Source organism: Chiloscyllium punctatum, chromosome 14 (genome assembly GCF_047496795.1).
Source record: "Chiloscyllium punctatum isolate Juve2018m chromosome 14, sChiPun1.3, whole genome shotgun sequence".
In the NCBI taxonomy this organism is placed as follows: domain Eukaryota; kingdom Metazoa; phylum Chordata; class Chondrichthyes; order Orectolobiformes; family Hemiscylliidae; genus Chiloscyllium; species Chiloscyllium punctatum.
The window spans coordinates 41,566,964-41,592,042 of NC_092752.1; the positions used below are offsets into that span (position 1 = coordinate 41,566,964).

General features: G+C 43.7%; 1 protein-coding gene across 8 annotated transcripts in view; it reads right to left on the minus strand.

Moving 5' to 3' along the window:
• The window catches only part of rapgef2b (Rap guanine nucleotide exchange factor 2b), a 389,412-nt gene that overhangs the window by 228,331 nt on the left and 136,002 nt on the right, over positions 1-25,079 (minus strand). For 6 of the 8 annotated variants that reach the window (XM_072584246.1, XM_072584244.1, XM_072584245.1 and 3 more), the window contains one exon: positions 21,050-21,133. In XM_072584246.1, coding sequence (XP_072440347.1) covers positions 21,050-21,133 — 84 coding nt within the window. Of the gene's footprint in view, positions 1-5,620; positions 5,641-5,789; positions 5,920-21,049; positions 21,134-25,079 lie in introns of those variants that run through there. The other 2 variants (XM_072584248.1, XM_072584249.1) reach the window with 2 other exon arrangements.

The window sequence follows — 25,079 nt, forward strand, 5'->3', positions numbered from 1 at the left end:
ACATAGACCCCAAGATCCCTCTGTTCCTCCACCTGACCAAGAACCCTACCATTAACCCTGTATTCCGCATTCTTATTTGTTCTTCCAAAATGGACAACCTCACACTTGGCAGGGTTGAACTCCATCTGCCACTCCTCAGCCCAGCTCTGCATCCTATCTAAGTCCCTCTGCAGCCGACAACAGCCCTCCTCACTGTCCACAACTCCACCTATCTTTGTATCATCTGCAAATTTACTGACCCACCCTTCGACTCCCTCCTCTAAGTCATTAATAAAAATTACAAACAGCAGAGGACCCAGAACTGATCCCTGCGGAACTCCACTTGTAACTGGACTCCATGCTGAATATTTACCATCTACCACCACTCTCTGACTTCTACCGGTTAGCCAGTTTTCTATCCAATTGGCCAAATTTCCCTCTATCCCATGCCTCCTGACTTTCCGCATAAGCCTACCATGGGGAACCTTATCAAATGCCTTACTAAAATCCATGTACACTACATCCACTGCTCTACCCTCATCCACATGCTTGGTCACCTCCTCGAAGAATTCAATAAGACTTGTAAGGCAAGACCTACCCTTCACAAATCCGTGCTGGCTGTCCCTAATCAAGCAGTGTCTTTCCAGATACTCGTAAATCCTATCCCTCAGTACCCTTTCCATTACTTTGCCTGCCACAGAAGAAAGACTAACTGGCCTGTAATTCCCGGGGTTATCCCTATTCCCTTTTTTGAACAGGGGCACAACATTCGCTACTCTCCAGTCCCCTGGTACCACCCCAGTTGCCAGTGAAGACAATGGTAATGGTTCTCAGAAGGGTATGTCACAGTCATATGAGGAACTCAATGTGATAAGTTTAGAATTTAGCGAGTTTTGAGAAGATTTGTAGCTCAGGTTGAGGTTATGGATCTAAGTTTACTTGGTGAGCTGGAAGGTTCATCATCAGACGTTTCGTCACCATACTAGGTAACATCAGTGAGCCTCCGGTGAAGCATTGATATTATGTCTCACTTTCTATTCGTGATTAGGTTTCCTTGGGTTGATGATGTCATTTCCTGTTCTTCTTCTCAGACGGTGGTAAATGGGGTCCAAGTCGATGTGCTTGTTGAAAGAGTTCCGGTTGGAATGCCATGCTTCTAGGAACTCACGTGAGTGTCTCTGTTTGGCTTGTCCGAGGATGGATGTGTTGCCCCAATCAAATTGGTGTCCTTCCTCATCTGCATATAAGGATACTAGTAATAGTGGGTCATGTCTTTTTGTGGCTAGTTGATGGTTATGTGTTCTGGTGGCTAGTTTCTGCCTGCTTGTCCACTGTAATATTTGTATTTTTTATTTCAAAAATATACTTTATTCATAAAATAATTTGATAGTCTGTACAGTTGGTCATGCCATACATACGTAAACATTTGCATACAGAGATCAGAATTTATCATCTGTTTATCGTCTGTACGTTTATCAATCATATGTCCATATATTTAGCTGAGGCGTCAGCAGGGCCCAAAAGACTGCGTGGGCCCCCTGTTCTTCTTAGGCAGGCAGGTGTTACACAGTGGTCTTTCCCCACCGCGCCTTGGCGGCAGCTGCCTCAAGCTTCAGCGCGTCCCTCAACACAAGGCCCTGGACCTTGGAATGTGCCAGTCTGCAACACTCAGTCGGGGTCAACTCCTTCAGCTGGAAGATCAACAGGTTTCGGGCCACCCAGACAGCGTCCTTCACAGAGTTGATGATCCTCCAGGCACAGTTGATGTTCGTCTCTATGTGCGTCCCAGGGAACAGACCGTAGAGCAGAGTCCCGCGTCACTGCGCTGCTCGGGACGGACCTCGACAAACACCACTGCATTCCTCTCCAGACTGCTTCTGCATAGGCACATTCCAGAGGAGGTGTGTGACTGTCCCGTCCCCCCCGTAGCCGCTTCGAGGGCAGCGTGCGGTGCGGCTGAGTGTCTGGGCGTGCATAAAGGATCTCACAGGCAGAGCCCTTCTCACCACCAGCCAAGCCATGTCTTCGTGCTTGTTGGAAGGTTCTGGCGATGAGGCATTCTGCCGAATGGCTTTGACAGTCTGCTCAGGATACCGCTCGATAGGATCCACCCTCTCCTTTTCCCCAAAGGGTCTCAAGGACACTACGTGCTGACCGCTTCCTGATGGACTTGTTGTCAAAGGTGTTTTTCTTCATAAACTTCTCCACGAAGAACAGGTGATACGGAATGGTCCAACTACTCGAAGCGTTCCACGGCAGAGGGGCCAGGCCCATCCTTCGCAACACTAGGGTCAGGTAGAACCTCAGTATGTAGTGACACTTGGTAATATTTGTTACAGTTCTTGCAAGGTATTTTGTTAATGATGCTCATTTTGCTTGTCGTCTGTATAGGGTCTTTCAAGTTCATTAGCTCCTATTTTAGTATGTTGGTGTGTTTGTGGGCTACCATGATGCCGAGGTCAGAGTAGTCTGGCAGTCATTTCCGAAATATCTTTGTTGTGGGGAGTGTGGTTCGGGTTTCTGGGTGCATTTTGTCTGCTTGTTTGGGTTTTCAGCAATAAACCTGCCGATTTCTCAGCAACAAATCCAAACATGGATGCGGATTGCTATTTGTCTGCCTGTTTACTCTATATTGTGTTTCGTGCAGTCTCTGCATGGAATCTTATAACTTACGTTAGTCTTGCATATGATGGGTAAAGGACCTTTTGCCCTGGTGAGTTGTTGTCTGAGCGTAGCTGTCAAACAGGCAGACAACTAGTAATCCACATCGACAAACTCTAACTAGCCACTAAACACTATGGCCAGCTAATCAGAGTAGCCATGCACAAAGATGACAAGGACCACAAATTCAACTGGTACAACACAATAATCATAGGGCAAGCTAAACAAAGGACAGCCAGAGAATTTCTAGAAGCATGGCACTCAGCCTTGGACTCCATCAAAAAGCACATTGACCTCGACCCAATTTACCAGCTACTACAATGAACAACCAGAACTGGCAACTGGATCCAGCAGAAATGGAACCAAATAATTTCCAGAGGACAAAGTACAGCAGCGCTTCACAGCAGGCTGTCAACAGTGTGGCGCTGGAAAAGCACAGCCAGTCAGGCAACATCCAAGAAGCAGGAGAGTCAATGTTTCGAGTATAAGCTCTTAAATCAGGAATGTGGGGGAGGCCCAAGGGAGCTGAGAAATAAATGGGAGTGAAGTTGGGCTGGCGGGAAGGTAGCTCGGAATGCAATAGGTAGATGAGGGTGGGAGTGAAGGTGATAGGTCAGAGTGGAGCATGGCGCAGATAGGTGGGAAAGATGATGGACAGGTAGGACAGTACCGAGTTGGCGGGATGGATCTGGGATAAGGTTGGGGGAGGGGAGATGAGGAAACTGGTGAAATCAACATTGATCCCGTGTGGTTGGAGGATTTCAAGGCAGAAGATGTGGCATTCTTCCTCCAGGCATCAGGTGACTAGAACCTTGAGGTGAAGGATGCCCAGGACTTGCATGGCCTTGGCAGAGTGGGAGGCGGAGTTGAAGTGTTTGGCCACAGGGCGGTGGGGTTGTTCAGAACGTGTGCCCCAGAGGTGTTCTCAGAAACATTCTGCAAGTTGACATCCTATCTCCTCAATGTAGACGAGCCAGATTCTAGCCACCTGATGCCTGGAGGAAGAATGCCTTATATTCTGCCTTCGCACCCTCCAATCACAAGGGATCAAAGTTGATTTCACCAGTTTCGTCAACTCCCCTCCCCCCACCTTATCCCAAATCTAACCCTCCAGCTTGGCACCGCCCTCTGGAACTGTCCTACCTGTCCATCCACTCTATCCTCCACTCCAACCTATCACCATCACCCCCACCTTCATCTACCTATCACATTCCCAGTTACCTTCCCCCTAGCCCCAAACACCTCCCATTTATCTCTCAGCCCCCCAGGCCTTCCCCACATTCCTGACGAAGAGCTTATGCACGAAACACCAACTCTCCTGCTCCTCGGATGCTGCCTGACCAGCTGTACTTTTCCAGCACCACACTTTTTGACTTTGATCTGCAGTCCTCACTTTTTCAAAAGGAGGCTCCAAAGCACTGAAGATGTCACCTAGACAGGGGACAAAACATCTGCAAATCAACTTCCCAGCTTAGCGAATATACCTACAACCATGACAACTGGCACCCGAGCTACAAATCTTGACACAAACCTTGAACATATACAAAATGTATTACCCCTTGATATTATTGGTACTCTGAGATCTTTAAAGACAATAATGACAGTCACGCATTTTAGACCCTTGCATTAACATAATGATGTTTTTTCCCAGCTTGTCAGAATAATGTGCTATTCTTACACTTTTTTTCCAGAAAATGCCAGAAATGGAGTCTTCAAAATAAACACTGTTTTAGTTTGTCCCTGGTTTATGGTTATATGGCACATATTTATACAATATATAAGTATGACACATAACCAGTCCGGCTGATTCCGAAGTTATTTAAAGTTCTTTACCCTTAACCTGGGCCCCAACATTCCAATTTCACAGCAGTCCAACTCCCATTGCTGGGCTATTCCTTTCTATGGTATCACAAACATTATCCTCACGCAACTAACATTCTGTGTCACAAACTAAAATCAATTTGCATGCATCACTATGGCTGTGGCTTCTATTTGCCAAGAAACAATCTTCAAAAATGACAGAAGTTTATAAAAACAGCAGCATCAGATTATATGTATTTTACAACATATCAAAGTGCATGCTGTTGCATTATGACTTAACAATTTAAGTAATAAAGCAAGAACTATGTGCTTACTAAACCATATCAAAATCCAAAACAAAACAACTTTCCAATAAATCATGTTTTATTCTACAAAATTTCTATCCTTACTTAGCAATGGAACAATATGAGAAGTCTGGAAATCTTGACTGTACAAGAGAACTGAACTTAACTAAAGCTGATACGAGATCGTCCCCACTTATGATTGATGTTGTAATTGTGGAAAGCAGGCTTCCAAGACAATGTACTTTGCTGTTCAACACAGTTATTGTGAGCAAAACATGTTGTAGTCCATTTGAAAACTGATATTTACAAGGCATGGGGAAATTTCAATCGATTTAATCAGTGTTTCACTTGTATGCGGAAAACAAGTGCAATATTGCTTCTAAATTTGTTAATAATAACAAAAGAGAAGTCAGCAGAAAGCTAAGATGTTCCAAATTATTTTTCACTGAGTCATCACTGAAAAGATTTAAATTGTAGTCGAGAAGGCATTCAACTATTTCTGAACAACGTCATTTGCTCTTAACGGAGAGGGTTACTCCACTGAAATGGTTTATTTTTCATTAAAATGCCAATTACATTGCATAGGGACTCTTGGAAAATATGGTGCATAACTGTACACAGACTGTAAATTAATAAAATGGAAAGGTATGTAAATTTGACCAGCCAACTTCCCAGAAATGCAACCAAAACAAATCTGAAACTCGTTTCTTATGCACTATACTAAACAAACTATATCAAATGCATTTGGAAACCTTCAACACGGAGTCTCATTTTGCATGTTTAATCCCTTACAGGCTCTTTAAATATCTACAATAGGCATCTACAACAATGAAAAAAAAACTAACACAATTCAACTGAATTACACTAGCACTCACCAGTCGAGTGTGCGGCCATTAAGAAAAAATTAAGCTCATTATCTGAACTACACCGATACCGCAATGATGTTTGTTGCTTAAAAAAGTAAAAATACGAAACCAAATATAACTTCAGTGGCAAGCAAAACAATGCTCTAACCCATATATTATAGATAAAGTCGAGTTCTACCATTTTCTTCGAAAGGCCTTTTACTGCGCAGCACTTTTTTTAAATGGCAAACTTTTGGAATCTATCTTTCTCTTGTGTTGCTGTTCGTAGGGAGGCAAGTAAAACCAAAGTTCCATCGGACGACTCATTTCCGGCCTTGGTGACCTGACTACCTCGACTGGCTGCAAGATATGTGCAACAAATGCTGCAAGCGCATCGGTTCCGCATTCCATGGTTATGACCTCAGCTAGTGTCTCTGACAGCTGCTTTTCAGACGTTGCCATTCAAGAAATGGCTGATTACTAATCTGATACTCATTTTAGCATGTGCCCATGTTCCAAGGTCATTCAAAGTACTACCTTGGGTACATTATACAATCAGCTTTAAAAACGTTTATTTAACCTCTATTTATATACCAATCGTACTACCTTCATAGACGGCCCGACTAATGAACAAAGGCTCAGAGATAACTGGAGAGAAAAAAAACCTTTCGTCTCAATGCAGATAACAAGTGATTGGTCGCCTTTCGCATTATATTTTCCCAACTAGTGTTTGAGTTCTCAGTTTCTCCTACAAATCAGCGACCTTCACAAATTTCTTTTCCGCTCACCACAACCTAGAATTTCATGTGCGAATTTTCCAGACCATACATGTACAATTTTAAAATACCTTTTCAAAGTACAACGGCATTGTAGAAAATAAAACTTAAGTGGAGCAAAGAGCCAAAGCATTCCGTTATTTGGTGTGTGCCATTTAGAACAAAGAACAATACAGTACAGGAACAGACCCTTCGGCCTTCCCAGCCTGTGTCGCCACATTTTCTCCTTCCATACCAAAACTGTCTTCACTTACAGGATATGTATTCGTCTAGGTGCTTCTTGAAAGCTGCTATTGTGTCTGCTTCAAACACCTCCACTGGCAATATGTTCCAGGCACCTCCTACCCTTCGTGTGGAAATACTTGCCTCGCACATCTCTTTAAATTTGCACCCTCATACCTTGAATCTGTGTCTCCATGCCATTCACAATCTTGCAAGCTTTTTTTCAGGTTGCTCCTCAACCTCCTGCATTCCAGCAAAAACAAACCCAGTGTATCCAACCTTTGTTCATAGCTACAAACTCCACCCCCCCATCTATTCCCATACCATACCCCCACAAGCCTTTTCAATACCCTCTCCAAAGCATCCACATCCTTCTGGTAATGTGATGACCAGAAATGTACGCAATATTCCAAGTGTGGCCTAACTGAAGTTCTATAAAGGTGCAGCATAACTTGTCTATCCTTACACTCCATACCCCTTCCAACGAAGGCAAGCATGCCACAAGCCTTTTTTTATTAGGGAGGTAAAAACAATGACTGCAGATGCTGGAAAGCAAATACTGGATTAGTGGTGCTGGAAGAGCACAGCAGTTCAGGCAGCATCCAACAAGCAGCGAAATCGACGTTTCGGGCAAAAGCCTTTCATCAGGAATAAAGGCAGTTGGGCTTTTGCCCGAAACGTTAATTTCGCTGCTCGTTGGATGCTGCCTGAACTGCTGTGCTCTTCCAGCACCACTAATCCAGCCTTTTTTATTACCCTATTTACCTGCATTGCCACCTTCAGTGATCTCTGGACCTACACACCCAGATCCCTCTGCTTATCAGTACTCCTTAGGGATTCATTCAAAAATAATTCATAGGCTTCTAAATTGAAGTCTTTTTGTTGAATAGCCAATTATCAAGTAAATCTCATCTGTTAAACACAAATAAACAACTGAAAAGAAAAAGATCTACCAAAGCACTTTGATGCATCTCTTCAATAATTTACAGAAAAGCCTAAGTGGAAACCTTAGGTGAAAAAATATTGATTTGATGAATATTTTGGCTCTCAAAAAAATCATTTACAAAATTTTAAACAGCATATTAAACATAAATGTTTAAAACTCAGAAGTAAATTTAACATTAGCAATAGCATTTTACAGATTATATCAGAGCTCAGCTTTTACTCCAAAGACTTGAGCACAAAATCCAGACATGGAAGCACAAAATGCCTTGTAGGAGTATGGCATTATCAGAGGTTTTATCTTTTGAAACTGAGAGTAAACTGATTTGTACCTTTTGTGTCGAGAACACAAAAGGCACAAAGGCAATATTTTAAAGGAAGATAAGGGACCAATATTTATCCCACAGACAACATCACTAAAGCAGATTATCACATCCTTACTGTGTTCAAATGGCTGCTGAATTTTCTCCAACAGTACAGCAATTCAAAAATATTTTAAAGCATTTTGGGATATATCAAGATCTTCAAAAGCACTGCATTAAAATAAGGTCTATCATCTTTCTTTCTCAGTGTTTATTTTATTCTGAAGAGGAGTCACCGGATGCAAATGCTAATTCTATTTTTCTCCACAGATGCTACCAGACCTGTTGTGTTTTTGTTTTTGCAATTTGTTTGTTTCAGACTTCCAGCATCTGCAGTTTCTTGTTATATTTTACTTATGCCTTGCTTTTTATATTAAAAAAATGATAGCCCTGAGCATTAATCATCTGAAAAAGTGAACGTAATTTATTTTTAAAATTTTCATTGATTGCACTGAAACATGTTTTCTATAATAATTCATAAAGCAACATGAAGCTTAGTAATTACATATCGTATTCAGTGAATCAGGATGTTTTATTCTCAGTAATATAGTAATGATTGCATGAATAAGGAACACAATTGAAAGATTCTTACAACACCAGTTTTACATGATATCAAGGACAATGAAGTATGATTAAAGTCACAGAAATCATTTTTGAAGTTTTAATAAGATATTTTTCCAAATCTGGATACTTTATCCAAATAGAAAAAGAATGTTCACGTTTCATTGTTGGAGACAACTAGGTCATCCCTTACAACAAATATATTGAAATACATTATCATTTAAGTTTTTAGTTGCAATTTTAAGATAAAAGACTTCCTGATACTCACCTGCAGAGAATATTTCATGAGGCAAACATATCGAAATGAATTGTTTAGATGAGCACGAATACAACATTCAAGAAGCTTGACACCATCAAGCAGGCCACTTCCTCTACACTGATCATTGCAGTACAGCAGCCTCAGTGTGTGCAGGCAACAGATGCATTTCTTTGAGAGTACCTTTTAAATCCACATCTAGAAGGACAAGGGCAGCACCCTCAAGTTCCCCTCCCAAGTCAGTATCTGACTTGGAACTAAATCACCATTCCTCATTAGCTGGATCAAAGTTCTAGAAGTGGTTCTCTAACAATATTGTGGCTGTGTACATATCACTTTGGCTACAGTCAATTACATTCATATTCTATGAATTAATAAAAAGAAAACTTCAGCAGTATTTTAAGGTTGATGTTAGATTGCACTACAATGTGAGGTGATTTGGTTGCATTGCACTTGTTGCACCCAGCAATCTGCAAGGTTAATGATGATTCCAATTCAGGACATTTAAAAACAAGTACAGGTACACAATCCTTTATCCAAAATCCTTGGGGCGAGTAGTTTCTCAGATTTCAAAATAAATTATATTTTCATACTGAAATTAAAAAAAACTTACTGAACAGCAGACCCACATGTGACTAGTGTGAGCAATGAGACACAATCGACACCTGCGGGTGCTGGGCCACGCCGCCACGTCACATCTGTGACTTTAGTCGAGTGGGTGTGGAGTTGGGTCACCTGTTCGCACACCAAACAACCTTGTTATACATAAAAAGACTTCACGAAAAATCTTTGGTTTTCAAATTTCGGAATTTTAGATAAAGGATTGTGTAACTGTAATTTTAACATAAATTCCCTCGAGGTCTAACAGAATCCCTTGAGCGCTTCATTAAACTTTGTTTGACTGGTATTATTCAATGTGACATCAAGCCCAAGTATGGTCCAAGCAGATAGCAATGTTTAAGACGTAATTAGGCATGATCAGGCTGGGAATAGGAAGATATGGACCATGTGCAGGCAGATGGAATTAGTCTATAATGGCATAATAGTCAGTGCAGAGATGGTGGGCCGAAAGGCCTGTTTGCCTATTGTATTGTTCTATGACAGGAAAATATCATAATCTTGCAGTGAGCAGTCAGTTCACAATTTGACTGGATTTAGTGATGCTGATTTTAGATGTCGTTGCCAGGCAGAAACTAGATAGAGGATAAAGTTGGATGTATTCACTTATTCCGATTGAACCCATTTCCTTCTTACTGTCTGGAAACTAACTTGATCTTTGACCAGGTGAGCAGGGCACTTGCAAGAAGGAAGCAGCAGATAAAATTGATCCAATTATGTTTTTTAGGACCTGATCTGCAATTTCAACCCACAGTGCAAATTGGAGAAACACTATCACCAAGTCAAATTTAAAACTATTTCAGGTTTCTCTGTTGGTTAGGAAGAAAAGGAATGCTCCTGAAGGTCTCATTCAGAAAGCTTGGACCTCCATTCTCTTCCCTCTCCACCTATGATCATAGGAAAAAGTGAGAAGAACTTATGCCTGAAACGTCGACCCTCCCACTCCTCGGATACTGCCTGACCTGCTGTGCTTTTCCAACACCACACATTTCAACTCATGATCATAGTCCGATTCTTCATCCATGCACCCAACCTTGAAACTTAATTTCTCAAAACAGGCTGCATGCACCAATCCCTTCTGTCGGCCATTCTGCACACCCTATATTTTCCACAGACAGATGGGACCGTTGTCCTTTTAACTTTGCAAAATCACAAAAACGATGAGAACTAGATTAAACACACACATGAACAATTAGTGTTGTAAATAATTGCAAACAGATACCTCTGCTTTAATACGGTCATAGTATTTTTTTGGTCCCTTTTCAAATTTCTGATATCATTCATAAACCTCTTGAGTAGATTGATTAAAATAGCATAAAGCAGGCCCAGAGGTGTTTTTGCAGTACAGTGGTAGTGTCCCGACCTCTGAGCCAGAAAACTTTAGTTCATAGCATATCTAAACAGATTGTTGAGCAACATTTCATTACCATTCTAGGTAATATCATCAGTTCGCCTCCGGTGAAGCTTTAGTGCTCTGTCCCGCTTGCTGTGTGTCTGGATCTGCTGGGGTTGGAGGTGTCACTTCCAGATTCGTTGCTGTTTCTGTTTCTTAGTGGTTGATATACGGAGTCCACCTTTACATGTTTGTTAATGGAGTTCCAGATCAATGCAAAAACAAAATCTGCCCCACTACACAGCTCACAAAACACATTGAATTGAGATCGGGATTCAAATAAGACAAAACCATTAATTAAAAGGATTTTCTGAATCAGAATTTTAACAAACCAACATTTTTAAACATCAAACACTCTCAGCATGGCACAATTTACATTGAAACTCTCCTCCTTCAACTCAAGTACTAGTACAACCTTAGTTTCAGCATTTCTCGCCTTCATTTTTTTCCATCCTCTCACTGAAATTACACTTATAAAATTTCACCACTTGGGGACTTTAACCCCTTTCTCACTACTTCTCATGGGAGTTTGAACCCCACTTAAACACAGACAACAATTCTCACTTAAACACAGAAAACTCAAACCCCAATTAAACACAGAAAACTCAAACCTCACAAACACAGAAAGCTCAAACCTTGCTTGAACAGAGAGCTCAAACCTCACTTGAAAACAGAAAGCTCGAACACCACTTAAACACAAAACTCAAATCTCACTTAAGTACTCCAACTCCAACACAGCATGGAGGACTCAAGCCTCAAATCAAACCCACCCCAAGGGACTCGAATCCCAGTACCATTCAGAGGATTTGAATCTCAATTACCCAGCCAGGGGACTTGAACCCAAACAAATGAATACTTTTCACTTGTTAAACTGACCTTACATACTGAATGCTTCCAATACTGTTAAATGACTCTACATAATAAATGCTTTTCCACCTTGTTAACCCATTACCCTTGCCTCCAGCACCCACTGTTAACTGCAAGTTCTTATCAGATCTGAGACATGCTCAGCTGAACCTCTTGTTTCACAAAACTCAAAACTTAACTCTTTCCTACCTGCTTATATCCTATACACATTCTCAGTACAAGCAGCAGTTTCTTGGGTGTGGTTGCCAGCCAAATGACAATTTTAGTAAGTCCACGCAGTGAAACAAACACTAGTTCACTCATGGGACATGGTGTTCTGGCTGGCTAGCATTTATACCCATCCCAATTGTCCTTAGGAAGGAGGTGATGAACTGCCCTCTTTAACTACTGCAGTCTACAAACCCTCATTACCCTGAGGGAGGAATTCCAGGATCTTGACCCAATGACAATTAAGGAATGGCAACATATTTCCAAGTCAGGATGGTGAGTGGTTTGAAGGGAATTTGCAGGCAGTGGCGTCCCATAGATCTGCTTCCCTTGTCCTTCTAGATGGAGGTGGCTACGGATTTGGAAGGTATTAAGGATGTTTAGTGAATTTTAGCTGTTAATCTTGTAGATAATACACACTGCTGCTATTAAGCATTTGTGGTGGAGAGAATAAATATTGTGCAGAAGAAAATTAGAGAAAACATTGTTTGCAACTCAAATTTATGTCTGTGAAGTCCTTTGATGGAAATAAAACGTTTTGCTCGAAAATACCAGGAATGCACAAGTTTTACATTTAGGATATAACTCTCCCAATTATGTTAACTGTTGCGTAAGTTGTACATGATTACAGAATCAAACACAGCAGAAGGAAACCATTTGGTTCATCAGGCTTCTGTCAACTCTCTGAAAGAATCCAATTAGCCCCATTCCCTGTTCTTATCCCACAGCCAAGAAAATTTATCTTTTTCAAATCTATATCCAATTTAAATTTGAGGTCAGTTTGTTGACATTACAATAGGAAGCTTAATAAAATTGCTTCACTGTGACATGTCATAGAATGTAGAACTGTACAGCACAAGAATGGGCCCTTCAGCCCATGATGTTATCCCGAAAATGATGCCAAATTAAACTAATTCCTTATGCCTGCCTTGGTCCATAACCCAACATTCTTTCCGTATTCATGTGCTTATCTAAAAGTCTCTTAAACATCCCTATCGTATCTACCTCCACTACCACCCCCTGGAGCGCGCTCCACACTCCAACTACTTGCTGTATAAAATACTTACCCTTCACACCCACTTTGAACTTTCCACCTCTCACCTTAAATGCATGCCCCCTAGTTTTAGAAATTTCAGCTCTGGAAAAACATTCTGTCCGTCAACCCGATCTATGCCTCGCATAGTTTTATACATCTAAATCAAGTCTCCCCTCAGCCTCACCACTCCAGAGAACACAACCAGATTTTTTCGAGCCTCTCATTACAGTTCACGTCCTCTAATTAAAAGCAGCATCCTGGTAAACCTGTTCTGCAACTGTCCAAAGCCTCCACACCCTTCCTGTAATGTGGCAACTAGAACTGAACGCAATACTCTAAGTGCAGCCTAACCAAAGTCTAATAAAGCTGCAACATGACACCTTGATTCTTGTACTCAATTTCCTGACCAATAAAGGTAAGCATGCCATCTGCCTTCTTCACCACCCTATCTACTTATGTGGCAACTTTGAACCCTAAGATTCCTCTTTAATCAATGCTGTTCAGTGTGCTGGCATTAGCTATATACTTTTAAAAGGCAAGGACTGATTGGGGATAGTCAACATGACTTTGTGCATGGGAAATCATGTTTAACTAACTTGACTTGAGTTGTTTGAAGAAGTAACAAAGAGGATTGGCGAGGGCAGAGCGGCGTACATGTTCTTTATGGACTTCAGTAAGGCATTCAACAAGATTCCTCATGGTGGACTGGTTAGCAAAGTTAGATCACACAGTGTGATATTAAAGAGTTAACTTGCTCTGCTGACCTGCACGAGATTGGATGTCCCGAGGCTAGGGTGGGATGCCCCTGGCTTACAGAGAGATTGTAAGAAATTACATTAATTTCTCCTTGTCATTCAAAAGCTTGTTTACATTTTCATCTCCTATTTTGAAATCAATGAGAACATTATAGTTGGAATTCTGACTACTGCCTGTAGTTAAAAAAAAATACAATTCACATCAGATCTGGCCATTAAGGGATAATTTGCATTATATTGTTTCTGAAGGTAAGGTGGTCACTGCCTTGTGGCTTGAGTGGCATGTGACTGTGAGGAAATGACTGGGGGTTGTCTTGTGAGCATTACTGACTGTGATGTAAAGATTTTGTATAAAGGAAGGACAGTTTCCTTTGTTCAGAGACAGCTTCCCTGGACACGCTTCGCAATCATGGCGAAGAGTGTTCAGGAGTGTTCAGGGTTGCTCTAAAGGTTGTATTGTAATGTGCTTAATAAAATTTTGCTTGTTCACAAAGGTTGGCATTAAGTGTACAAGAACCTCAGGGAAAAAAATGAACCTAACAATGGAATACAAGGAGAACTAGCCATTTGGATACAGAACTGGCTCAAAGGTAGATGAGGGTGGCTGTGGAGCATTGCCTTTCAGACTGGAGACCTGTGACCAGTGGTCTGCCACAAGGATCAGTGCTGGGTCCACTGCTTTTTGTCATTTATATTAATGATTTGGATGTGAAAACAGGAGGCATAGTTAGGAAGTTTGCAGATGACGGTGGCTCAGTGGTTAGCACTGCTGCAATTCAGCGCCACGGGCCTGGGCTTGATTTCAGCCTTAGGCGACTGTCTGTGTGGAGTTTGCACATTCTCCCCGTGTCTGCATTGCTTTCCTCTGGATGTTCTGGTTTTCCTCCATAATCCAAAGATGTGCAGGTGAGGTGGATTGGCCATGCTAAATTGCCCATAGTGTTGATGGATGTGTAGGTTAGGTGCGTTAGTCGGGGTAAAAGTAGAGTAATAGGGTAGGGAAATGGGTCTGGGAGGGTTACTGTTTGGAGGATTGGTGTGACCTTGTTGGGCCAAATGGCCTGTTCCACACTGTACGGTTTCTATGTTTATTCTCGGTATGACACCAAAATTAGGAGGTGTAGCAGACAGCAAAGAAGGTTACAACAGTATCTTGATCAGAGGAGTGGCTGATGAAGTTTAATTTAGATAAAGGTGAGGTGCTGCATTTCAGAAAGGCTAACCAGGGCAGGACTTATGCATTGAATGGGGAGAGATTTTGCTGAACAAAGAAACCTTGGAGTGCAGGTTCATGGTTCCTTGAAAATAGAGTCGCAGGTAGAATAGGATAGTGAAGAAGGTGTTTCGCATGCTTGGTCAGAGCATCGACAGATAACAAAGATCTCCTTACAAATCTGTTTCTCAATTTCCCTCTGACTGTTAGGGGATCTATAATACAATCCCAATAAGGCGATCATCCCTTTCTTATTTCTGAATTCAACCCAAATAATATCCTTGGATATATGTCAGGGAATATCCTCCCTCAGTACAGCTGTAATGCAGTTTTTTTTTGCAGTAGATATTTAAACCATAAGAGGCACATAGGTTAGTTGTCATGGGTGACTTTAACTTGCCTGATAACGCATCTCGTCCACATCCCGCACCTCCGCCCACAGACCCCACCCCTCCAACCGTAACAAGGACAGAACGCCCCTGGTGCTCACCTTCCACCCTATAAACCTTCGCATCAACCAAATCATCCACCGACATTTCCGCCACCTCCAAAAAGACCCCACCACCAGGGATATATTTCCCTCCCCACCCCTTTCCGCCTTCCGCAAAGACCGTTCCTTCCGTGATTACCTGGTCAGGTCCACACCCCCCTACGACCCACCCTCCCATTCTGGCACTTTCCCCTGCCACCGCAGGAACTGTAAAACCTTTGCCCATACCTCCTCCCTCACCTCTATCCAAGGCCCTAAAGGAGCCTTCCACATCCATCAAAGTTTCACCTGCACATCCACCAATATCATTTATTGTATCCGTTGCCCCGGATGTGGTCTCCTCTAAATTGGGGAGACTGGGCACCTTCTAGCAGAGCGCTTTAGGGAACATCTCCAAGATACCCGCACCAATCATCCAAACCGCCCCGTGGCCCAACATTTCAACTCCCCCTCCCACTCTGCCGAGGACATGGAGGTCCTGGGCCTCCTTCACCGCCGCTCCCTCACCACCAGACGCCTGGAGGAAGAACGCCTCATCTTCCGCCTCGGAACACTTCAACCCCAGGGCATCAATGTGGACTTCAACAGCTTCCTCATTTCCCCTTCCCCCACCTCATCCTAGTTTCAAACTTCCAGCTCAGTTACTGTCTCCTTGACTTGTCCGACCTGCCTATCTTCTTTTCCACCTATCCACTCCACCCTCTCCTCCTTGACCTATCACCTTCATCTCCTCCCCCACTCACCCATTATACTCTATGCTACTCTCTCCCCACCCCCACCCTCCTCTAGCTTATCTCTCCATGCTTCAGGCTCACTGCCTTTATTCCTGATGAAGGGCTTTTGCCCGAAACGTTGATTTCGCTGCTCGTTGGATGCTGCCTGAACTGCTGTGCTCTTCCAGCACCACTAATCCTGATATTGATTGAAACCTACTTAGTTCAAATAGTTTTGATGGAGCAGTTTTTGTTGGGTGTGTCCAGGAAGGGTTCCTGATATAATACGTAGATAGGCCGACTAGAGGTAGGCCATATTGGATTTGGTGCTTGACAAATAACCATGCCAGTTGTCAGTGGGATAGCATTTCCGTGATAGTGATCACAACTCCCTGAGTTTTACTATACTAATGGATACAAGCAGACGGTATGAGAAAGTATTTAATTGGGGGAGGGGGAATTACAATGCTATTAGGCAGGAACTAGGGCACCTAAATTGGGAACAGATGTTCTCAGAGAAATGTATGACAGCAATGTGGAGACTGCTTAGGAAGCACTGGCTGGGCAGATTTGTCCCCACTGAGGCAAGGAAGGGATGGTAATTTCAAAGAACCTTGGGTAACAAGAGAGAGAATGAACCTTACTTAAGGTTGAGGGGGCAAGGATCAGACAGGATTTTAGAAGGTTACAAGGTAGCAAGGAAGGAACTGAAGACTGGATTCAGAGACTTAGAAGGGGGCATGAAAAAGCTTTAGCTGGTAGGATTACAGAAAACCCTAAGGTATTCTACACTTATGTGAGGAACAAGATGGTGGCCAGTGTGAGGGTAGGGCCAATCAGGGATAGTGGAGGGAACTTGTGCCTAGAGTCGGAGCAAGTAGGGGATGTCCTTAATGAATACTTTGCTTCAGTATTCATTACTGAGAAGGACCTTGACATTTCTGAGGACAGTGTGAAACAGACTGGCATGCTGGAACAGGTTGATGTTAGGAAGGAGGATGTGCTGAAAATTTTAAAGAATAGAAGGATAGATAAATCCCCTGGGCCAGGCTGGATATACCCGAGGATACTATAGGAAGCAAGAGAAGAGATTGCTGCTGCTTTGGCAATGATCTTTGCATCCCCATTTTCCACTGGAGTACTGCCAGATAATTGGAGGGTGGCAAATGTTATTCCCTTGTTCAAGAAAGGGAATAGGGATAATCCTGGGAATTACAGACCAGTCAGTCTTATGTCAGTGGTGGGCAAAGTACTGGAGAGGATTCAGAGAGATAGGATTTATGATTATTTGGAAAACCATAGTTTGATTAGAGATAGTCAGCATGGCTTTGAGGGGGCAGGTCATGCCTCACAAATCTTATTGAATTCTTTGAGAATATAACAAAACGCGTTGTTGAAGGTAGAGCAGTGGATGTGGTGTATTTTATAAGATTTATAAGGCATTTTATAAGGTTACCCCTGGTAGGCTCATTCAGAAGGTAAGGAGGCATGGTATACAGGGAAATCTGGCTGTCTAGATACAGAATTGGCCAGCCCATAGAATACAGAGGGTAGTGGTAGATGGAATGTATTCAGCCTGGAGCTTGGTGACCAGTGGCATTCCACAGGGATCGGTTCTGGGACCTCTGCTCTTTCTGATTTTTATAAGTAACTTGGATGAGGAAGTGGGTGGATTAGTAAGTTTGCCAAAAATGCGAAGGGTGCTAGAGATGTGGATAGTGTGGAGAGCTGTTGGAGGTTGCAACAGGACATTGACAGGATGCATAATTGGGCTGCTAAGTGGCAGATGGAGTTCAACCAAAAATGTGAAGTGATTCATTTTGAAAGGTCAAATTTGAATGCAGAATACAGGGTTATGGGCAGGATTCTTGGCAGTGTGGAGGAACAGAAGGACCTATGGTCTAAGCCCATAGGTCCCTCAAAGTTGCCACCCAAGTTGATAGGGTTGTTAAGAAGGTGTATGGTGTGTTGGCTTTCATTAGCAGGTGGATTGAGTCCTGGAGATCACACTTGGAATATGTTGTTCAGTTCTGGTCACCTTATTACAGGAAAGATGTGAAAGCTTTTGAGAAGATGCAGAGAAGATTTACCAGGATGCTGTCTGCACTGGAGGGCATGTCTTATGAAGAAAGCTTGAGGAAGCTAGGGCTTTTCTCATCGGAATGAAGAAGGATGAGAGGTGACTTGATAGGAGGTGTACAAGATGTTGAGAGACATAGGTAGAGATGATAGCCAGAGACCTTCTCCCATGGTGAAAATATCTATCATGAGGGGACATGATTTTAAGGTAATTGGAGGAAGCTTTAGAGGATATGTCAGAGACATGTTCTTTACACAGAGAGTGGAGGGTATGTGGAATGCAGTGGTAGTACAGTCAGATATATTAGGGACATTTAAATGACTCTTGGATAGGCACCTGGAAGACAGTACAATGAAGGATATGCAAGGTAGTCTGATTTTAGAATAGGATACAAGGCCGGCCAAAAGGGCTTCTACTGTGCTGTGCTGTACTGTTCTGGGTCAATAAGTGTGGTGCTGGAAAAGCACAGTCAGTCAGGTAGCATCCATGGAGCAGGAGAGTTGACATTTCGAGCACAAGCTCATCAGGATTGGGGGTGGGGGAGGGGGCGCAAGGGAGCTGAAAGATAAATGGGAGGTTGGTGCGGCTGGGGGGGGAGGTAGCTGGGAATGCAATAAGTAATGAAGGTGAGGGTGATGGCGATAGTCGGAGAGGAAGGTGGAGGGGATAGGTGGGAAGGAAGATGGACTGGTAGGACAGTTCAAGAGGGCAGTACTGAGTTGGAGGGTGAGATCTGGTATAAGGTGGGGGAGGGGAAATGAGGAAAGTGGTGAAATCGACATGTGGTTAGAAGGTCCCAAGACATAAGATGAGGTGTTCTTCCTCCAAGTATCAAGTGGCTGGAATTTGGTAGTGGAGGCAGCATAGGACTTGCGTATTCTTGGCAGAGTGGGAGGGGGAGTTAAAACATTTGGCCATAGGGTTGATTGGTGCGTGTGTCCTGGAGATGTTCGCTGAAACATTCCACAAGTTGGCATCCCACATCGCGAGCAACGGACACAATAGATGAGGTGTTTGGAGGTGCTGGAAAATCTCTGCTGGATGTGAAAGGCTCCTTTGGGGCCTTGGATGGAAGTTAGTGTGGAGGTGCAGGTTTTACGCCTCTTACGGTGGCAAGGGAAGGTACTGGGAGTGGAGGATGGGTTGGTGGAGACGTGGACCTAACGAAGGAGTCATTGAGACAATGCTCTCTGCGGAATGCTGAAAGTGGTGGGGAGGGAAATAGTTGTCTGGTAGTGGGGTCTGATTGTAGGTGTGGAAATGGCGGAGGATGTTACGTTGTAGGTTGGTGGGGTGGTAGGTGAGGACCGGCTTTGGGGGGTGGGGGGGGGTGGGGGTGGGGGAGCGGGGGGTTCTGTCCTTGTTGCAACTGGAGGGGTGGAGTTCAAGGGCAGAGGTGCGGGAAGTGGAGGTGTTGCACTGAAGGCTATTATCGACCACGTGGGAAGGGAAATTGCAGTCCTTGAAGTAGGAAGCCATCTGGGATGTTCTGGAGTTGAATTAGTCCTCCTGGGAGCAGATGTGGCGGAGGCGGAGGAATTGGGACTAAGGGATAGCACTTTTACAGGAGGAGTAGTGGGAGGAGGTGTAGTCCAGATAGCTGTGGGAGTTCGTGGATTTGAAGTAGATATCCATGTTGAGTCAGTCGCCAGGAATGGACATGGACAGGGACATCTCCCTCTCCTTCCTGGACAAGATGAGGCAGGTGAATTTGAGGTCAGGGTGGAAGGTGTTTGTGAAGTTGATGAACTGTTCAATCCCCTCATGGGAGCACAAAGTGGTGCTGATACAGTCACAGATGTAGCGGAGGAAAATGTGGGGAATTGTGCCGATATAGCTGCAGGAGGTGGACTGTTCCACGCACCTGACAAACAGATAGGCATAGCTGGGGCCCATGCAGATGGCCATGGCAACCCCTTTGGTCTGAAGTAAGTGGGATGATACGAAGGAGAAATTGTTGAAGGTGAGGACCTCACTTTCTTGCTGTTCTATGTTAATCAGTTGGCAACTTGGAAGTGAAAATGCAAGAGATTTTGGCAATGGTTTTTCAGTTTCAGAACCAGACAAAACAAGATGCAAGGCTGGATGAAATTTGAAAGAGTGTGATCAGAAATTGCCTCCTTTGTGATTGACATGATCTGCACAGAGGGGTCTCATGCGATGGTCAGATTAAGAGGGTGATCTTCAAGAGGGAAGTGTTCAGAGAGTACAAGAGAGCAATGAATTTAAAGACACTCTGAGATGTAAATTGAGGAGTCACTCAATACAGAGGTAGATTGTGAGCAGGGGGACAGGAGAGTGGTCAGCAAGATTTGACGAGAAGCTTAATGCTTGACATTATATTTGAGTAGTTGAGTAGGTTGGAAGTAGTGGGGAAGTTTCAGTAGGGTCCGTTAGCATAACTAGTGAGCCAGGTTTCCATAAAAGACCTTTATGTCCACACAATAATCCATACAATACTGTCATGAATGCCAAAAGCCTTTGCTCAAAGAACTAAGCTGACTTCCAGAAGCCGTGGAGAGGACTGATAGCTGATTTATTGGCACAGTCCAAGGGTCAGTGAGCAAAGGGGTGAATGAAACCAGAAAGAGATCAGCAGGATTATCTTCCAGGGATACAATTACTGGTGAGAGAGTAAATTGGCAGTATTAGTGCTGCTACTCAATGACAGCACTTCAGAGATGTCACAAGGGTTCTGTTTGTACAAAATAAAATTTTCAAATCCTTTTAATTTCAATAAGACCATCCCATATCAATTGCAAGTTAATCAGCTTTCAGTTTATTAAAATGCTGACATGTATTCAACTAACACATCTTGTAATATTTATTAACATGTTGGATTAATAAATTGATTGTCTTATAATGTGGACAATTAGAACATTCACTAGTCAAACTCAATATCCTCTATATATATAAAAAAAAGTCATACACATATAATTTTGTAAAAATTTGTTGACTGCAAGCATACCTGCTTCTAGGAAGAAACATGGACTCTTTGATGAATACAGAACCAGACAAGAGAATATACCAACATGTGCCAATATCATCAGGGCTAGAATAAAAGAAAATAAAATGAGTAATGCAAATGACAGAACTTAAGGAAGAAAACCACCACAAAACTAACTATATGAAATCACATTTAAGTAAACATGTAGAAATTGTATACACCTACAAGGCTCTATGGATATGTTGAAACAAGCTTCCACGTGAGTACAATATATATCTAATTACTTCCATACTGTACTTATTTAGTTTTGATTCATCCATTTAACATTAATACAGATTTTTTTTGGAATAATCACAGATTTTCAGGTTTAAACTGCATGGTCACCTGTGCACAGACTATCAATACAATAATGACCATATTCTACAACAAACATGCAATCGAGAATACATCAAAAATTTTGCATACAAATGTCCAAAACCTCGTTTCCTGTTGTCATCTTTATTACTTACCTACTGCAAGTTCCCATGGAAATCATTTGCATAACATTTCACTTAATTCGCACAGCTCAGCAGTTTATTTGCACTATAGAGAAATGTAAGCTGTAAGGTAAAAACAATGACTGCAGATGCTAGATACTAGATTCTGGATTAGTGGTGCTGGAAGAGCACAGCAGTTCAGGCAGCATCCAAGGAGCTTCGAAATCGACGTTTCGGGCAAAAGCCCTTCATCAGGAATAAAGGCAGTGAGCCTGAAGCGTGGAGAGAAAAGCTAGAGGAGGGTGGGGGTGGGGAGAAAGTTGCATAGATTTCAATGGGTGAGTGGGGGAGGGGATGAAGGTGATAGGTCAGGGAGGAGAGGATGGAGTGGATAGGTGGAAAAGGAGATAGGCAGGTAGGACAAGTCATGGGGACAGTGCTGAGCTGGAAGTTTAGAACTAGGGTGAGGTGGGGGAAGGGAAAATGAGGAAAATGTTGAAGTCCACATTGATGCCCTGGGGTTGAAGTGTTCTGAGGCAGAAGATGATGCGTTCTTCCTCCAGGCGTCTGGTGGTGAGGGAGCGGCGGTGAAGGAGGCCCAGGACCTCCATGTCCTCGGCAGAGTGGGAGGGGGAGTTGAAATATTGGGCCACAGGGCGGTGTGGTTGATTGATGCGGCTGTCCCGGAGATGTTCCCTAAAGCGCTCTGCTAGGAGGCGCCCAGTCTCCCCAATGTAGAGGAGACCGCATCGGGAGCAATGGATACAATAAATGATATTAGTGGATGTGCAAGTAAAACTTTGATGGATGTGGAAGGCTCCTTTAGGGCCTTGGATAGAGGTGAGGGAGGAGGTGTGTGAGCGCAGGTTTTACAGTTCCTGCGGTGGCAGGGGAAAGTGCCAGGATGGGAGGGTGGGTTGTAGGGGGGCGTGGACCTGACCAGGTAGTCACGGAGGGAACGGTCTTTGCGGAAGGCGGAAAGGGGTGGGGAGGGAAATATATCCCTGGTGGTGGGGTTTGTTTGGAGGTGGCGGAAATGTCGGCGGATGATTTGGTTTATGCGAAGATTGGTAGGGTGGAAGGTGAGCACCAGGGGCGTTCTGTCCTTGTTACGGTTGGAGGGGTGGGGTCTGTGGGCGGAGGTGTGGGATGTGGACAAGATGCGTTGGAGGGCATCTTTAACCACGTGGGAAGGGGAATTGTGGTCTCTAAAGAAGGAGGCCGCAATTTCCCCACCAACCTTCGCATAAACCAAATCATCCACAACATTTCCGCCACCTCCAAACAGACCCACCATCAGGGATATACTTCCCTCCCCACCCCTTTCCGCCTTCCGCAAAGACCGTTCCCTCCGTGACTACCTGGTCAGGTCCACGTCCCCCTACAATCCATACTCCCATCCTGGCACTTTCCCCTGCCACCGCAGGAACTGTAAAACCTGCGCCCACACCTCCTCCCTCACCTCTATCCAAGGCCCTAAAGGAGCCTTCCTGATGAAGGGCTTTTGCCCGAAACTTCGATTTTGAAGCTCTTTGGATGCTGCCTGAACTGCTGTGCTCTTCCAGCACCATTAATCCAGAAAATGTAAGCTGTAACCAACTTTATTCATCTTCTGATAGTTGCAGTTTAATTTCAATAAAGGGAAAAACCCATGTAAGATCCAAATTTTGCTCAAAACTGTGCCGAGTTAACTTACCTATTTTTCTAAACAATGTGTTCAGAGATGTTATTACACACCTCTGAAGCAGGTGGGACTTGAGCCCAAACCTCCCAGTCCAGGGGTAGGGACACTACGACTTGTGCCACAAGAGGACCTCTATCCCTGGTTCACTTAGCTCCAAATTTTAATTATTATTCACCTGATCTTCATTTTGACCCATCATGATGGAAGATCAATTATACTGTGTAAAATAATCAAATACCTGCTTGTTAGCATCTTATGGCATGGAAGGTCCAGATTCAAATCCCAACTCATAGCCACAAAGTTGCATCACAAAATGTTCAAACTGGTTGTTCATAAAAACATATTTGCCTAAATTTCACAATTTGAATTAAATGAATATTTGCATTTATATGGTCACTTACTGTATAAAAACATCCTCTAGTACTTCAAACAGGCAAATTAAAAAATGGACATTGCATCAAATGACAAGACAATACTGAGCAAGTACAGACCAAAAGCAGAAACAAATAAATAAGTCTTAATGTGGTATTAACAGCGAGAAAGCCAGCACATTTTCAGAAAAGGAACTCTGGAGCATGAAGTCTAAATGGCTCAATTCATACAAGTTCAATTTTGCTTGTTCTATTATAAGCAATGGGGTTCAGGCCTCTGGCACGGAGCCTGTCCCCTTTGCTCAGAAGGGAAGGGTGGAGAAGTGCAGAGCAATAGTTATTGGGGACTCGATAGTTTGGGGCACAGATAGGCGGTTTTGTGGGGGCAAGAGAGACTCACGTTTGGTATGTTGCCTCCCTGGTGCAAGGGTACGTGACGTCTCTGATCGTGTTTTCCGGGTCCTTAAGGGGGAGGGGGAGCAGCCCGAAGTCGTGGTCCACATTGGCACCAACGACATAGGTAGGAGGAGGGCTGAGGATGTTAGTCAGGCTTTTGGGGAGCTAGGTTGGAAGCTCAGAGTTTGTTACCCGTGCCACATGATAGAGAGTCGAGGAATAGGGAGAGAGAACAGCTAAATGCGTGGCTACAGGGATGGTGCAGGAGGGAGGGATTCCGGTATCTGGATAACTGGGGTTCTTTCTGGGGAAGGTGGGACCTCTATAAACAGGATGGTCTACACCTGAACCTGAGGGGCACCAGTATCCTTGGGGGGAGGTTTGCTAGTGCTCTTGGGGGGGGTTTAAACTAACTCTGCAGGGGCATGGGAACCTTGACTGTAGCTTTAGGGAGAAAGTGAGGACTGCAGATGCTGGAGATCAGAGCTGAAAATGTGTTGCTGGGAAAGCGCAGCAGGTCAGGCAGCATCCAAGGAACAGGAGAATCGATGTTTCGGGCATCAGCCCTTCTTCAGGAATGAGGAAAGGCTGATGCCCGAAACGTCGATTCTCCTGTTCCTTGGATGCTGCCTGACCTGTAGCTTTAGGGTGCAGGACCTGGCGTTTAGGGAGGTTAGGAACATAGAACATAGAACAATACAGCACAGAACAGGCCCTTCGGCCCACAATGTTGTGCCGAACTTCTATCCTAGATTAAGCACCCATCCATGTACCTATCCAAATGCCACTTAAAGGTCGCCAATGAATCTGACTCTACCACTCCCACGGGCAGGGCATTCCATGCCCCCACCACTGTCTGGGTAAAGAACCCACCCCTGACATCTCCCCTATACCTTCCACACTTCACCTTAAATTTATGTCCCCTTGTAACACTCTGTTGTACCTGGGGAAAAAGTTTCTGACTGTCTACTCTATCTATTCCTCTGATCATCTTATAAACCTCTATCAAGTCACCCCTCATCCTTCGCCGTTCCTCCGAGAAAAGGCAGAGAACTCTCAACCTATCCTCGTACGACCTATTCTCCATTCCAGGCAACATCCTGGTAAATCTTCTCTGCACCCTC